At 33.5% G+C, this 17,282-nt stretch overlaps 1 protein-coding gene across 3 annotated transcripts in view; it reads right to left on the minus strand.

Annotated features, from left to right (window-relative positions):
* The window catches only part of LOC138804772 (mannosylglucosyl-3-phosphoglycerate phosphatase-like), a 33,171-nt gene that overhangs the window by 14,536 nt on the left and 1,353 nt on the right, over window positions 1–17,282 (minus strand). For all 3 annotated transcript variants that reach the window (XM_069989199.1, XM_069989201.1, XM_069989200.1), the window contains exons 2-5: window positions 13,540–13,691; window positions 5,852–6,432; window positions 4,143–4,290; window positions 2,949–3,114 (exon numbers count right to left, since the gene is read on the minus strand). In XM_069989199.1, the coding sequence (XP_069845300.1) occupies window positions 2,949–3,114; window positions 4,143–4,290; window positions 5,852–6,432; window positions 13,540–13,691 (1,047 nt within the window). The remainder of the gene's footprint in view (window positions 1–2,948; window positions 3,115–4,142; window positions 4,291–5,851; window positions 6,433–13,539; window positions 13,692–17,282) is intronic.

A 17,282-nucleotide genomic window follows, 5' to 3' on the forward strand; every position in this document is an offset into this window, starting at 1 on the left:
GCATGGAGGGCCAAGATCTCTGGTGCCAGCCAGAATGATGAATAAACCTACCCCTTACCTGAATAAAAAAAAAATGCTGGAGGACTCATATTTCTCCATGTTAAAACTTTAAAAAGACAGAATAATCAAGTATGGGACTGACTATAAAAACAGAAATACACAGATCAATAGAATGCAATTATAAGTCCAGAAATAAATCTTTATATTTATGGTAAACTGCTTTGTGACAAGAATTTTCAAAAGTGCTTTGATAATGGTCTCAAACAACAAGATACCTACATCTAAAAGAATTCATTGGGCCACTCCACATACATACTTGGCACTGGTGGCTCACACCTATAATCCTGAGTACTCAGGAGCCTGAGATCTTAGGATCACAGATGAAGCCAGCCTAGAAGAAAAGTCCAAGTGATTCTCTCCAAATAAACAGTAAAAAAAATGGCTCTAGTGGTTGGTAAGGTGCTAGCTGTAAGAGGAAAAAATAAGAGCATGAGGCGCAAGTACTAGTTCAAGCCCAAGTAATAGAATACACACACACACACACACACACACACACACACACACACACACACACACACACACACACACACACACACACACACTAGTTCAAAATAGATTAAAGGCCTAAAGAAAAAAACAAATCATAAAACTCTTGAAGAATCAGGTGTAACTATCTGTGATGTTGCTTTAGGAAATATTTCATAAATTGATAGTAAAAATATAAGAAATAAAAAAATAGCTGGATTTCTCAGAAATGTTTCAGGTGATGCTACAAACACCACCAACAGAGTAAAATAGAAAACCATAAAATTTTAGAAAATATTTGTAAACTGCATGTCTGATAGGCTGATTATTTAGATGAAAAATTATTATGTAACTATATAATTATATTATTGTATAATACTCATTTTTAAAGAGGTAAAATATACAAACACACATTTCTCAAAAATACAAAAAAGTAGCCAAAAGACACATAAAAATGATTCTCAACATCAATAGACATCAGAGACATGCAAATTAAAATCAAGATGAGTTACCATTTCACATTCCTCAGATATTATTATCAAAAAGGTAGCTTGGAGCTGGTGGCTCATACCTATAATTATAGATACTCTGGAGACTGAGATCTGGGCAGGAAAGTTTATGACACTCTTATCTCCAATTAACCACCCAAAAGAGCCAGAAGTGGAACAATGACTCAAGTGGTAAAGCACCAGGCTTGAGCAAAAAAAGCTAATGGGCAATGCAAAGGCTGTGAGTTCAAGCCCAAATACTGGAATATGCACATGCATTTTCACAAGGAATTGTAGAAATTGAAACTTATTAAAACGCTTTGGGAGCGGGTCTATGTAAAATGCTTCAACCATTTTGGAAAACAGTCATCACTATATGAAATTACCAAAGAATTACCATACAACTCAGCTGTTATAATCCTAAGTATATACCCACGAGTCCAAGCAAACACTTGTGCATGGATTTTTTATTTTTTTGTCCTTTTGTGGGGCTTGAATCCTGGACCTGGGCTCTGTCTCTCAGCAATTCAGCTTAAGGGTAGCACTCTATCACTTAAGCCACAGTGCCACTTCCAATTTTCTGGTGATTATTGGAGATAAGAGTCTCAAGGACTTGCTCTGGCTGGCTTTGAACTTCAGCTATCTGATCTCAGCCTCTGGAGTAGCTAGTATTACAGGTGTGAGCCACTGGTGCCTGACTTGTGCATGGATTTTTACAGCAGCATTATTTATAAAAACAAAAAGTCCAAATGACCACTCACCAATATATTGACAAATGTGTTTTTATACATATAATGGAATGCTACTCGGCAATATAAATGAGTAGAAAGGAAGTGCTAACAAATACTACAACATGAACAAACCTCATTAAGTATGCTAAGTTTAAAGCCCGGTGCTGCTGGATCATCCTTATCTATAATCCTTTGTTGGGATTAACATCTCAGGTGGCTAAGATCTGTAGGATCAAGCTAGGTGAGCTGGGGTAGAAAAGTTTGAGAGATTCCATTTCCAAAATCAACAAGAAAAAGCCAGACTGGAGATGTGGTTCAAGTAGTAGAGCACTTGAGCTCTGAGGAAGCAAACTGATCACAAAAGCCCCAAGTTCAAGCCTTGGAATTCACAAGAAAAGGAGAAGAAACATGGGATATGATTCCATTTGCATGAAAGATAGACAAAAACAGAGAAAATAGTATCTGTCAAGGGCTGGGGAGCTTCGTAAGGCACTGGTGATTTACTGCTAGTATATGCCCTTTCTTTTGAGGACAATGAAATTTTTCTAAAATTGATTATGACAAAAAAGTGTGTGACTCTGAACATAATAGAAAATAGTTTTACAATATAAATTGGTGAATTTTATTCATGTGATTAACTTCTCAGGACAGCTTTTTAAACAAAATGAGAGATTTTATAAAACAAAAGATTTTTCTATAAGGTTTCTTCCTAGTTTGTTTCAGTCCTTTTTCTGTTTATTGCCACTATCATACCCTATATGTGTATAATATAATAACACTGTAGATTATATTCTGTTTAAGGTTTAAAGGAGAGAAGTGCTCCTACCTTTTAAGTCTATTACTTTACTCTCATTTATCGAAGAGTTCTAGATTTGGATTTGGGCATAAAAGATAGCCAACAAAGTAATGATTTACTTCTCACATAAGCAAGTAAACTTGAAAACTGAAATTCAAGAACCATCCAAATATATCCATATACAACTAAAATAATCCTAATATTAAGTATAATTTATATACCAACACTTCACCAAACTCACACTATTTAGTAAAGAACTTGATATTTTAAAATCACACTTACACATTAGCATTTTAAAACTTTCTAAATTTAAAATTTGTAAATGTTAAATCATATTTAAGTATGGAATGGTCATTATATGAAAAATAAACAATAGTATACTAATTAGTAGAAAATGTATATACATACCTCCCATCTAAAGCTGGGTATTTGTAAACTCCATTTTCAAGTGCATCAAGCAGCTGTGCACCTGTTACCCTGACAACTAAAACTGGGTCTACTATGGGAAGAACAGCCAAGAGATCGTGCAAAGTGAAATTCCCTGGTGGATGTATTCGGTCAGATCTGAGAGTGCCTATATTAAGAAAAAAAAACATTGTTAATCATAAAAAAACCTTTGTGACTCAATGTTATGCTTAAAACGTCAGTGTTATCTACCACATTGACAAAAGTTCCTAATCATGTATTTAGTACCTCCCTCTGTGTTACCTACTTGATAATCATAGTTATATCTAGTATATTCATTTTTAAAAGAATTAATTTCATGGCAACTACCGTTTTCTCTGTATGTTACAGAATATTACAACTGAAAAGCCACTGCCTCTCTCATTGTTTTCAGTCAGGATTATGCCTAAAGCTAGTCCATAAAAGATCATCTAGTTCCAAAGACTCCACAGGCAATACCTCCAAAGATTTTGTAAGTCAATAATACTAAACTTTAACAAATTTCACATCTACAAAATGTTCCCACAAACTATCAGAAATTATTCATGTATAAGACAAAGGGTCCCTTGTACTTTCAGTTACAATATCATTGCAAGAAATTAAAATGTTCAATTATACATTATAAACTTTTGAAGCTTTCAGTTTCCTAGAGAGTGACATCATCCAGGCCTATTACCCATCATAATCCTAGACAGAACAACTTCATTCAGATGATTAATACACAAATATGGCTAGGCTAGGAAGTTTTCCATTCACCTTACACAATTTTGCTTACCACCTCTTCTTACTGCACAGGTGTAAAAGGAAAACTGGTGAAAGAGCAAGCATTTGAGTAAAAGGTTTCAACTCACCACTCCTCATATAGTCAAGGCATAATAGCACACCACATTTTAAATAGATAATGACAAAGACTAATATTCATTTGAAACTTCTTTGAAAACAAAAGTTAAAATTTTTTAAAAAGTTAAAAACTAAAGCATTTAGTTTTCAAATAAACTGCAATATCTAATTACAAAGGTTGTACCTGAATACAACAGAAAATTGTAAACATCAAATAAAAATGAATTTCTAAATAGGATTTGCATTTATAGCTATTACAAATTCTGAAAACCTAATTTATTCTATGTTTATTTTTAACAACTTTAACAATGAAATCACCTGAATTAAGTAGTGCTACATCAGCACGAGTAGCCTCCAACATTGCATTAGTTACCAGGTTTCCAAGATTGCTCTCGCTTCTTCTTACAGTAATTTCACGACCATCTAATTCCATATCAATTGGGCAGAGAACTTCTTCTAACATGTACTAAAAGAATTAAAAATTAGCTATCTAAGAATAAACATTTATATTTTATTCATTTTTCTCCTTCTGACCATTTTCCCTATCTCCAAGTGAAAAATCAAATAAATTACTGCAACCTTTCCTCTCCAATTAAGAGTACTAAAAAGATGCAAAATATTACATATATCAGCAATCATTTATATTTCAGAACCACTTAGAGAGTCAGGTTATCAAATTGCAGGAGCCATCCCCCCATCCGGGAGAGCCAGAATACTGCTACTAAATATCTATATACCCAAAACCAAGCTAACCCAAACATAAAGCTATCCATTTATTCTTTAACCAAAATCAGAACTATATTCTCATCAAACCAGTTGGGGTACCAAACAGTACATGAATAATACATGTACTTGTTGAACCTAGTTCATATTTCTTATCAGCTCTTGCAAATGTGAAGTTTTTGTTTGTTTATTTATTTTTGCCAGTCCTGGGGCTTCATCTCAGGCCCTGGGCTCTGTCCATGAGTTTCTTTTGTGCTCAAAGCTGGCACTGTACCACTTGAGTCACAGCACCACTTTCAGTTCTTGCAAATGTAATTCACGCTCCGTCTTCCTCTTCCTCTTCCTCTCCCTCTCCCTCCCCCCCCTCAGAATTACTGTGTGAATAAGGCCTTGGGAAGTAAGCTAAGCAACAAGTCTTCAAATTCATAATAAAAGTTTAAGTGGCCTCATTAGAAACTTCACAAATATGGAAGTACTTAAATAGAAAGCAGAAAAGAATTCCCTTTCATTGCAAGCTGATATAAACCTTTTTTTTAAATATACTTCTTAAGAAATTTGACTAATTTCTTTGTTAGAGAAGTAAATTCTTGGTGAATCTGAGTATTGAAAAATATTTTCACAAAATTACTTAACACACCTGGGAGCCAGTGGCTCACATCTGTAGTCCTAACAGATCTGAGTCAGCTTGGGCAGGAAAGTCCAGGAGACTCTTATCTCCAAATAATCACAGAAAAAGTGGAGCTGTGGCTCAAGTGGTAGTATGTTAGCCTTAAGCTAAAGGAGTTCAGAGACAGCACCCAGCCCCAGAGTTCACACCCCAGGAATGGCAAAAAATTAAAAATTAAAAAACAAAACAAAACAAAAAACCAGCCAGGTGCCAGTGGCTCATGCCTATAACCCTACCTACTCAGGAGGCTGAGATCTGAGGATTTGGTTCAAAGCCGGCCTGAGCAGGAAAGTCTCTGAGACTCTCATCTCCAATTAACTACCAGAAAACCAGAAGTGGGGCTGTGGCTCAAGTGGTAGAGCATTCGCCTTGAGCTGACAAGCTTAGGGACAGTGCCCAAGCCCAGGGTTCAAAAAAACGCCCTATGACCAACAAACAAACCAAACAAACAGAAAACATAACACAAATGTAAACATTAATCTTGGTCTAAATTCCAATCACACGTAAGGCCAAATAAAATTATTAAAAAATCAAAATCCAATAAAGCAAAACTAATATATTACATTTTAATACTGTCTAAAAATGTTCATGTAAGTAACCCACTCTTTGCTAAATAATGTAAGTAATATTCACCTACCTGTATGTTTTGGGTAAACTCTTTTACTATCGCTTTGATATATGAATCTTCTTCCAAATAACTTAAAATGTCCACTTTCTCGAATATGCATTGGAAAGATGAATCAAAAAGTCTTATATTTATTTTTGTCAGGTTTTTAAAATCAGATCCACTTTTGACAATCCAAGTTTCATTTACTTTCCTGATTCCATATTCATGGTCATGGCCTCCAAGAATCAAATCGACTCCTTCTGCTCCTTGGGCAAGCCTTGTATCATTTCCCCACTTCATGTGAGTTATTGCAATAACCAGATCTGCTCCTTCTTCTTTCAGTTCTACTGCTATTTCATTAGCAACATCAACATAATCTTTATAGTCTACATTTGACTTATTAACAGTGGCCAGAGTATCTAGCCAATCTTCTTCAACTAATCCCATTAAGCCAATTTTTATATTGTTCCAATTAACTAATTTTTTTACTACAGCATGTCCAAGAGGTTCAGAAGTAAATCTGTCATAGACATTACTGAGAAACCATGTAAAATGCATTTGTTTCATGTATTCTTCTAAAACATCAACACCAAAATCAAACTCATGGTTTCCTAAAATGAAAAAGTTTTACATGTAATTCACAAGCTTGTTATTCTATTTCCACATTAACTTAAGTTTTCCAACTAGAAGAGTTCCAGTATTTGAAAATCTATAGGTTAAGAGCTTTCATTCCACTATCCCAACTCCTCTTTACAAATGATTTTTTAAAAATTAAGAGGCCTTCATTCTAAAGACTTTCTCCTTGTAATTCAGATAGTCTTGAGTTTTTAAAGAAATTCTTCAGAAAAGCCATACAATCAGGGGAAATACCATGATATGTTTAATGATATTTAGTGATTAATAAAATAATGACATAATAATGGTTAATGATATTTATTAATTAATAAAATTAATGAGGGCAAAACACTTTATATAAAGATATATACTTTATAAAAAGCTTTACCTCTACTGCTAACTGAAGTATCATTTTAAAAAGCAATCACACTGTAAGAAATAGAAACCCTGAAATAGTTCTACTGCATTTTCTGCAATATTTGTGTTCCCTATGAAGTATAAAGTAATTACAGAAATCAAATTTGAACTCGGAAGTCACTAATATTTAAACTAATTCTGTGGTAGATCCTCTTATCAATGAAAAATTCCAGTAAGATTAATAATTTTCTACTGACATATATTTTTCTCATTTCATATTTTAAAGCATAAGATTCATATAAAGGAAGCTTGAACAATATAGTGAAATTTTTGATCCATTTTTAGATTAATCAGCATGCTATTATGCAAAAATCAGGTGTAAGCTAGTTTCATCTTTCTGAAAATGTGTTGACAAGTGATGTTAATATATCAGAATTATAGACGTTTATGAATTATATTTGCTTTCATGTCATTAGAGAATTTTATAATTGTTGATTTGGTCGATACCTTTTATTAGCAACATCTTCAACATTTCTCCTCTCCCACCATCCTTTATTGAGAAAATTCTTTAATGAGACTCTTACAGATAATACAGCAAACATTAGCTTCCCAATTCTGAACATCTAAAATGCTACAAAACCTGAAAATATTTTGAGCACCAACATGATGCCATAGCAGATAATTTCTTACCTAGACTCAGATAACATGTCACGTCAAAGCACAGAGCATTTAGTTATGCAGAATTATTTTCAATTCAGGTATGTAAGGCATACATGAAACATAAATGAATTACATGTTTAGACTTGGGTCCCATCTCGTAAGATACTATTATTCTGTATATGCAAATATTTCCAAATCCAAAAAGTTAGAAATCCTAAACATTTCTAGTCCCAAGCATTTTGGATAAGAAATACTCAACCTGTTATAATTAAATAACCACTTATAGTTCTTTACAATAATACTTGTAATGTACACAAATCTTAATATATAACTATGGAATTAATGAAAGTATCATGATAAAGCTATAGGACCAAAGGTTGATTCATATAGATCACTTTCTTATGTATGAGAACTGGAATTAAAAATACATACCATTACATTTATGTCCCTCCAAAATTAAATACTTAGGTGTAAACCTAACAAATATGTATAAAATCTATATGAGAAAAAGTACAAAGCTATGATGAAAGAAATCAGAGAACTAGAGAAATTTAAAAGTAGACTCAATATTTCCAAGATTTAGTTCTTCCCAAATTGGTCTTTAGATTCAATGCACCAAAAGAAAGTTATTTTGTGTATGTAAGCAAAACAATCTAATGTGTATATGGCAAGCCAAAGGCCGTGAGTAGGCAATACAATATTAGAAAACAACAAAATTTTAAAAACTGACATTAGTTCATTTCAAGGTATATTATAAACTACAGTGTTCAACATAGAGTAATACTGGTTAAAAATTCCACAAATAGATCAGTGGAACAGGGTAGAAAATCTTGAAAAAGGTTCACATACATACAATAGACCTTTGAAAAGAAATAACGACAGCACAATTAAAAAAACACTCTTTTCAACAAATGATGCTGAAACTGGACATCCTTTTGAAGCTAAATATCACAAACTCTTAGAAGATAACATCAGAAAAAAAAACCTAAATAACTGTGTCATTGGAAATGACTTTTTAGATACAACGCTAAATAGGTAAAGAAAGTGAACTACATTAAAAGTAAACATTTCTGCTCTAAAAAAGACATTATCATGTGAATGGAAAGCCAATCCAATGACCAGGAAAATGATTACAAAAGACAACTGATAAAGAACATTTATATAACATATTCAAAGAATTCATAAAGCTGAATAATAAGAAAATCAAGAAACTAAAATGTGTCAAGTACTTTTAAGATGGCAAGTAAGCATATAAAAAGATGAACCACGTTGTACATCATCATGAAAATTCAAAACAAAAGAATATTACTTCATACCTATCAGAATGGCTAACATCCAGATATAAACACAGTCACATATGGATGAGAATGGGAAGCAACAGGAATTCTCATTCATTGCTGATTGGAATGCAAAATGATATGGCCTTTGGGAAAACTGTTCTGCAAGGTTTCTTGATTTTTTTTTTGTAGTACTAACATTTGGTAGTTTTCTTTTTTACCCTTTTTGTGTTATCTTTAAAAAATTGTACAAAGGTATTTAAATTTGACCTGTCCATTTATGTGTATGATATATTTTGATCAGAGTATGGCTTTGAACTTAGGGGTTTCATTTCCTATTCAGACATTTTACCATTTGAGTCATGCCCCATCCCCTTTTCAAATAAAGTCATCTTTATTGTTTCCCAGTCCAGCCTCAACAGTGCTCTCCCTGTTTTATGTTTCCAATATAGCTGCAATAACAAGCACATATCACATGCCAACCTTTTTATTGTTTGAGACGGAAGTCTCATGAACTTTTTGCATACTGGTCCTAAACCATAGTCCACCTGATTTCAGCTTCCCAAGTAACTAAGATTACAACCACTACACATTGCTCAGTTTTCTTAAAAAATAAAAGTAAATATATGATTTAGCAATCATACTCTTTGGAATATAATCAAAGGAGTTGACATTTTATGCTTACAAAAACACATAATGATGTTTATAATGGTTTTTTCTTCCACTGTGGCAATTTAGCAGCCACCAAGATGCTTTCTGGTAGAGGAATGGATAAATAAAATGTGGTTTCTCCAGACAAAAAATCATTGAATGATAAAGATATGAGCACTGGAGTCAGCACCATTGGGGATAGAGGCATAAAGCACCAGAGACCAGCTTATAGTTCACTTTAAATCTAACGTTAGCTATCATGAATTTAGTTATTATTTTAGATACCCATGTGTTTAATAGTATTAAGACCCCTAAATATCTGATCCCCCTCACTGTGCCTAGGCAGTTTGCGCTTTATGCCCAGTCACTCTGCTGGACTAAAAGAGAAACAATAATCAAATCTCTGGAATAACCTGACAGAAGAACAGACAGGACACACTGTGTCACTCCTGAGCACTTGCTGAGGTAAAGGCTCTTACTTCCCAAGAGGAAGAAAAACTCAGTTTCCTGGGAACCTACAGCCTACAGGAACAATTCCAATGATAACTCCTTGTATTGAATCCTACCCAGCACAAAAATATTTTAATGAGAAAATTATCAGGCAAAGCACAACATTAAAATACAGTCTTCTCACAGTAGATACTAAAATTTGAACAAAGTATTTCCCAATAATTTTAAATAAAATTAAAGACGGCCAAAAAACAGAATGTTTTGATGGGAGAAAAGAAGGAATGATAGCACTCTATTGTAAATATGTTTCTTTGTGTAAAGAGATGAATTGTTATATCTGTTTATATGACACAAAAAGATGCTTGAGGAGAAACCTAAAAAAAAGATTACTCAAAGAAAGTAGGAAGCAGGAAAAGGGTCAAGCATAGAAGTTTTTTACTCTATAATCAAAATGTTTTGGTTATGAATATTTTTAGGTGAATATATTATCTGAATAGATATTTATTTGTGTCATACAATAGAGCCTATGATAAAAGTACAAACAAAAATATATTGTTGGAGCATAGTTCAAAAATATTTAAGAACAAACTTCAATCACTTAGATGTTATTTTGCTTGAGGTAAGAAATCATAGTCTAGTCATACTGCATTTAACATTCACTTCTGAATGTAAGAGAAAAGGTCCTAGGCTGTGTTTTAAGTTTTATCAACAAGTGTTGATATTCTGTGACTTTTAATGAATTATTACTTTTAAATATCAATAATCACCTTAAAATATCAAGGTCCATTAATATTAATTAGCTCATCAATCAATATCTCAGAATTAAAGCAGTAAGTAAAAAAATTAAGGATATTCAAATGTTAAATCAAGGTTGTATGCTTCACCACCAATATAGACAAAATATATTCATCTTAAAGTTGGTCTTTAATATTACTTTTCAAATATGAGGATAAAGTAGTCGGTGTCAAAATTCTATCAAGTTTTAAATTCTGAAGCCCATTTTAAAATGCTCATCAATGTACTTTATTGCTATTCCAAACAACAACTGTTTGAATCAGTTTTACTTACTTTAAATGCAACCATATATCCTAAATAACTCCCATACTTGAATACATTATGGCTTCTCCCAATAGAGTGACAAAATAATATCATACATAAAATGGAATGTTTAATTTGTTTAATTGTATTTATGATGTATGTTAACTAGGTAACATGCTGGGTGTCTTTTTTTTTTTTTTTTTTTTGGTTTGGTTGGTTATGGGGACTGAACTCTGGGTCTAGGCGCTGTCCCTGGGCTTTTCAGCTCAAGCCTAGCACTCTACCACTTGAGCCACAGCACCACTTGTGGCTTGTTCTGCTTATGTGGTGCTGAGGAATCAAGGCAGGGGCCTCGTGCATGGAAGGCAAGCACTCTACCATTGAGCCACCTTCCCAGCCCTGGATATCTTCAGTAAACTCTTCCAGCTTCACCCCTATCTTTTTCTACCCTGCTATGAGTACTCCAGTTTCTATGGGCTTCAATACTGGCTCCTTTGTGTGTCTTACTACTGAATTAAACCAATGGTAGGCACAGATATGAATGTGGAGAAAATGGTTGGGAACAGAACAGTTTCAAAGTACTTATTCCCCACATTTTCTTCTCCATTCCAGATCAGTGTTGACGCACTGTAATGTTGTACTGAAAGTCATGTGTCTTACTATCTGATCTGTCCATGGCAGTTCTTTCTCTTTCCAGGTTAGAGGTTCTAATAGAAATAAAGTGTAAGCAATAATCTAATTTAATGTGATATATATGCATATCTCCACCTCAAATATTATTTCATCATGTGATCAACATAAAAATGATTGAGATATTTTACATGATTCTGCTTTCATACTGACTTATAAACTGAAGTGCACATGAAGTTAAACTTAAAACAGACCAGTTTGGACCTGTCACATTTTAAGTTCTGAATATTATATTATCCCTCCTTCCTTAAGATTTTCCTTCTCTTATCTATACCTTTGTAAATAGCTTTTTTATTAGACTCTTCTTAAATTTCTCATGTGGATGTGTCACCTATTTTCAGCCAGGGTGAGACTGATATGTATAGATAAATGCTTGACTTCAATAAAAGTAGTATGCAAAAATGATACAATCATACAATGATCTTGGCCACATGAAAAATATACATGAAAGAATATGGAAGCAAGTATCACAAAATATTGATTAAATAATAGCATCATAAAAAATAGCATCATAATTAGGTTCTGCTTTTTGGTATTTTTGTACTTTTCAAATTTCATTGAATTTATTAAAAATTTACAAAATCAAAACAAAAATGTAACATAATACTTAGCAAAACTGAGAAGCTGAAATAACCAACAAGGATTAGCTATTTCTTCTCAACTTCTTAAAAGAGTTTATCTAAAAACAAGGTCTATAAAAAGAAGACTGAAATCAACCAGATACAGATTTGTGGTACAATGTCAAAATAATGGAATATAATAAAATCACTTACAGTAAATGTATACATTCCTTGGGAAAAGGAGTTCAACACTAAGAAGTCAGTGTGCTACCATGAGAACATAATACTAGAACATGAACAATAGTAGAACATAAACAAGTTAGGACTTTTGGTCCAATCCAGTGGAGGGACCTTACAGATATATACTGGATTTAAGTGTGGAACATTTCTAGACTGTAAACTCTTAATCTACATAGTAAAGAGTCCCAGAATTATTTATTGGTCCTTGGTAGACAAGACAAAGAATGGAAGAAGAGTTAGGCCAGGCACAGTGGCTCTCTCTGTAATCTCAGCTACTTAGGGGGCAGAGATTAGAGGACTGCAATTTCAGGTCATCACAGGCAAGAGGTTAATAAGATCTAATACCAACCAATAAGCTGAGCATGGTGCGATTCCCTGGTTATCCTGGCTATACAGGAGATATAAACAAGAAGATTACAATTAAGGCTACACCAGGTAAAATGAAAGACCCTATGTGAGAAATAGGTAAAATTAAAAGGGTTGGAGGCAGGGCTCAAGTGGCAGTGCTCATACCTAGCACTAAGTTGAAATGACAGAACTAGGAAGTAAAAAAAAGGAGGACTGATTCTTTTTTCAGTGATTCTTTGTCTTTTGCCACCTAAAGAAACAAAGTTTGGGGAAAATGGCATGAATGACTGGATTTTATATAGTCATTTTGTTCTTTATTTGGTTCTGCCATCTTATCTACTTTTACAATAAATATCCCCTAATGCCTATCTAGAATGTCTCAGTATCCCTTTTTTCCCCTATGTCAAGCTCTTCATACTTCCAGTTTTATTGTGGAAACAAAAAGAAAACAACCTAAGCATGTAATAATAAGTTCATTAGATAATGAAATACCCAATGATTAGAATACTATGCAACACCAATATAAAAATTATTTCCTGAACAATGAATGTGTACATTCAAAACTAATTAAAATGATAACAATTTGATGTTTATTTTATCATAATAAAAAAGGCTTTAATAATGTATGAAAATATTTACATTGTATTGTTCATTTTAAAATAAATGTGATTAACCAACAGGAGAAAATGCTTAGAAGATGAGTATAAATCCTAATCAATGATTCTCAGTGCCTAAATACAGAAATGTGCTTATTTCAAATAATCTAGTTGTAGTAGTATGTAAATTATAAAATTTGAATAAAGAGTTAAGAGGATCAATTACTAATACTTACCAAAAACTGCAAAATGGACTCCCAATTCATTTAATATAGAAATCATATGTCTTCCTTTTGTTATTGTACTTAAGACGGAAGGATTTAGGCAATCACCACTAAAAATCAAGAGTGGGTTCAGGAAACTGAACTTTTTTAGAGCTGTTGCAAATCTAAAAGAAAAAAATGTTAAATACTGTAATTTTATTCTTCTATTGTGTACTAACGACATTTTATTTACTATTTTTACACATGAAGTTTATTTCAGAATTGCTAAGGTCATCCTACAAACAGATATCGTGTATAACCATTAGTAAATTTACATTTTAAATAGTAATTGAAGATTTTTCCTCAAAATTAGAGTAAAAACTAAAGCGTGCAAGGCATGGATGTTATAAGAACACTTTCTATAACCAGTGTACCTCACTTTTTAACATAACACATCTTTAATTGATAGGCTAAAAAATTCTTAAATCATGTTTTTCCTTTAAATCTGAAATATACCACAAATGATCCTTCTACCCCATGATGTAATCACTTAAAACATATAGGGACACTCAAACTATACTACAAAATACAAAGCCTTAAATGTGAATTATGTCCCCTGAGAGCAAAAGGAAAGATTTCTCTGATGTGTAACTCGGTTTTTAAAATTAAATTTCTTCCATCAGGTTTGATGTAAGATAATGCTTCCTTGTAGTCTTGTAATCTAATGTTCCACTGGTAAACAAATCTCTTCAACCTCATTACTAAGTACTTCCTTCATTTTACTGCCTCCCTTGCTTTCCCTTGAAAACTGAACTTCCCCTGAGAAAAGCCTTTCCTATATCAACCCTCTCCAGTGGCTACTACCCATTCTCTGACTCCTCACAATGAATGAGAGTGTGGAGACTGTAAAGAGAATGTGTCCTCTATGCTAATTCCAGGTTGGATAGTTTTCCTTTTTAAGCCTCAGAATATCTAAACTGACCTCTCTTCGTATCAGTAAGTTCTGGTGTCAATCAAATAATCCTAGTGCCAAGAACAGACCTCGGACAACTCTCTCAAACTTCTATTTTGTATGTTTTGTTCCTTCCAAACTAGACTACTCATTCCCAACCAATCTAGAAAACTTGTGACTTCTCTAAGACTGTTTAAGGCCTTGTCAGAGGATGAAATGTGTTCCTCTCTAAAAAATTATGTTCAAGTCTTAATTCCAATACTTTCTTATATAACATTATTTGGAAATAGATACTTTGCAAATGCAATCAAGCTTCAGATGAGGTTATTATAATAGGCTTGAACACAAAGACTAATATCCATATATGCAATTTGTGTCACTAAGACACACATGAAAAATGCCATGTGAAGACAGAACCCCAAGACTGCCATCACACACTTAAAAGCCAAGGAATGCCAAGGATGCTGACCTTCACCAGAAATAGATTCTTCCCTGACAGTTCTTAAAGGAGCCAGTCTTCCAACACTTTTGACTTCATACTTCCAAACATCCAGATGTTAGAGAAAAGATTTCTTTTATGTTAAGCCATCTATTTTGTACCAATCCTTGAAAACTATTGCAATACTGATATACATGAATGACTGATTAAGTACCAAGAAATTCCCTACTCAGAAGGACTAAAATATTTATGTAGATATTTTGACCTTAGAAAAGTGTATAGTCACTTTCCTTTAACTTTGAGCTGTGCACAATGACTTCCTTCCGAAAGTATGAAAATGGGTGAAAAAAGGAGGTTTACAGTAGAAAACCTGATAGATCAATGTCAACAGTTATGTCATGTTGGTAACATGTGTCCCAGAAATTATATGATTAAAATGAGCACTTTACTTCTAAGGTCTTCCTTGAAAAAATGAAAAAAAAAACCAGCCCAATCTAATCATAAGAAAAAATATACCAAATATCTGACAAGCAATCCCTAAAACCAGCATGGTTCTTAAAAACAAAGTCTAGGAATCAGGAATATCAAATGCAACATAGTATCCTATATGGAATATTGAAACACAAAATCACATCATGTATCAACTGATGATATCAGAATACAGTTGTTGGTTAATAACAGTGTCAACTTTGGCTCATTATTATACCATACTTAAGGCAAAATATAAATAAGAGATGTGTGTGCACTTTTTGGACTATCTTTGTATTTTTTCTGAAAATCTAAAATAGTTTAGAAATTGCTCATTAAAAATAGATCAATGACCAAAACCCAACAAAATTCTTTTCACTGCTATCACCACAGGAAGATTGTGTCATTATTCAGGACATAGTCATTCATTCAAAAGTATTCAATACTCACTTTCCATTAGACTTTATTATGGTTCATAAGAATGTAATAGTAAAACTTCTGCTTTTTACTTCACACTCTGATGAAAATGCAAGCATGGGCTGGGAAGGTGGCTCAGTGGTAGAGCACTTGCCTTGCATGCATGAGGCCCTGGGTTCAATTCCCCAGCACCACATCAGCAAAAAGAAAAAAAGCTGGAAGTGCGCTGTGGCTCAAGTGGTAGAGCACTAGCCTTGAGCTGAAGAGCTGAGGGTCAGTGCCCAGGCCCAGAGTTCAGGCCCCATGACTGGACCCCCTTCCAAAAAAAAAGAAAACAAAAAATGCAAGCAATATAATTCTTAAGAGTAATCAAGGGAGTATGTAATATGTTCCCAGATCCTCAGTCTATGATATCAATTATACATCACACAGTATATCAGACCAGATACTCCACTGAAAACAATGGGCAGATTAATAGATGTATGAAAAACTAGCCTGTCTTTTCAAAGAGATATTCAGTAGCCTCCAAAATGCCTATATAGTTCAAATTAATTCCTCTACAGAATTTAGGCAATAAGATTTTTCTTGGCAAGATAAAGAAGAGCTAAACATAAATAGATTGTGGATAGAATGGGGAACAGAACTGAAATATTGAAAAAAGAAAGGATAATTGGAAGATGTTACTCAACTATTTTCTATTCACTCCTACCTACATAGTCAGCCAGCCTCTCAGTACCTTTTCAGGACCATCATACTAGCTACTGAATCAAAAATAGTTTTATTGTTGAATTAAAACCACTTTGTAAAAGTATTATTGAATGTAGTAATAATTTAAAGGTTCTGTTTCCCAGGATTAAACCAAAAAAATGCAGATTCTTTTCTTCTCTTTCTGGATATGTACATAACACACATTGTTGGTATACTGTCAAATAATTGTCTTGTTTATAGTATCTGTCTCCCATTTCCACCTGTTCCTTCTAATTTTTACTGCCACACTTGTTACTCCTCTGAGACTAATTTTCTTTACAGATTTTCTATCTTTTCTGCTCAATACCAACCTTAATAGCTTTAAAACATCTCTTAGATCTGGTCGCAACCACATTTTTGACCACTTACTAAAACCTACACTAGAGCAGCTACCTATGTATTCAACATCTGGTAGGGCATCAAGTTTTAGATATCACTATTCTTTTACATTAGAGCCATACTGCCTTCGCTTACCACACACTGCAATTCCTAGTATTTTCCATCTCTAACTCCCTACACCAATCAGGTCCATGGACCCCAGACTCCTAAATTTAAAGGGAAGGGGTGAATAAAGCCTGGAGTAGTGACTAAGGTAACTTACCAGCAAATATTTCCCAAGCAGAAAAATTTAAAAAAAGAATCTATGTCTTCTAAACATCAATCCTGAAACTTCCCATCTTCATTTACTCACTCCACGTTAAATTGCTAAATGCCCTGGCGGTGGTATCAAGGGTCTTGCACGTGCTATCTAAG

The sequence above is a fragment of the Dipodomys merriami genome, unplaced genomic scaffold (assembly GCF_024711535.1).
Source record: "Dipodomys merriami isolate MVZ:Mamm:240054 unplaced genomic scaffold, mDipMer1.0.p SCAF_372, whole genome shotgun sequence".
Taxonomy (NCBI): domain Eukaryota; kingdom Metazoa; phylum Chordata; class Mammalia; order Rodentia; family Heteromyidae; genus Dipodomys; species Dipodomys merriami.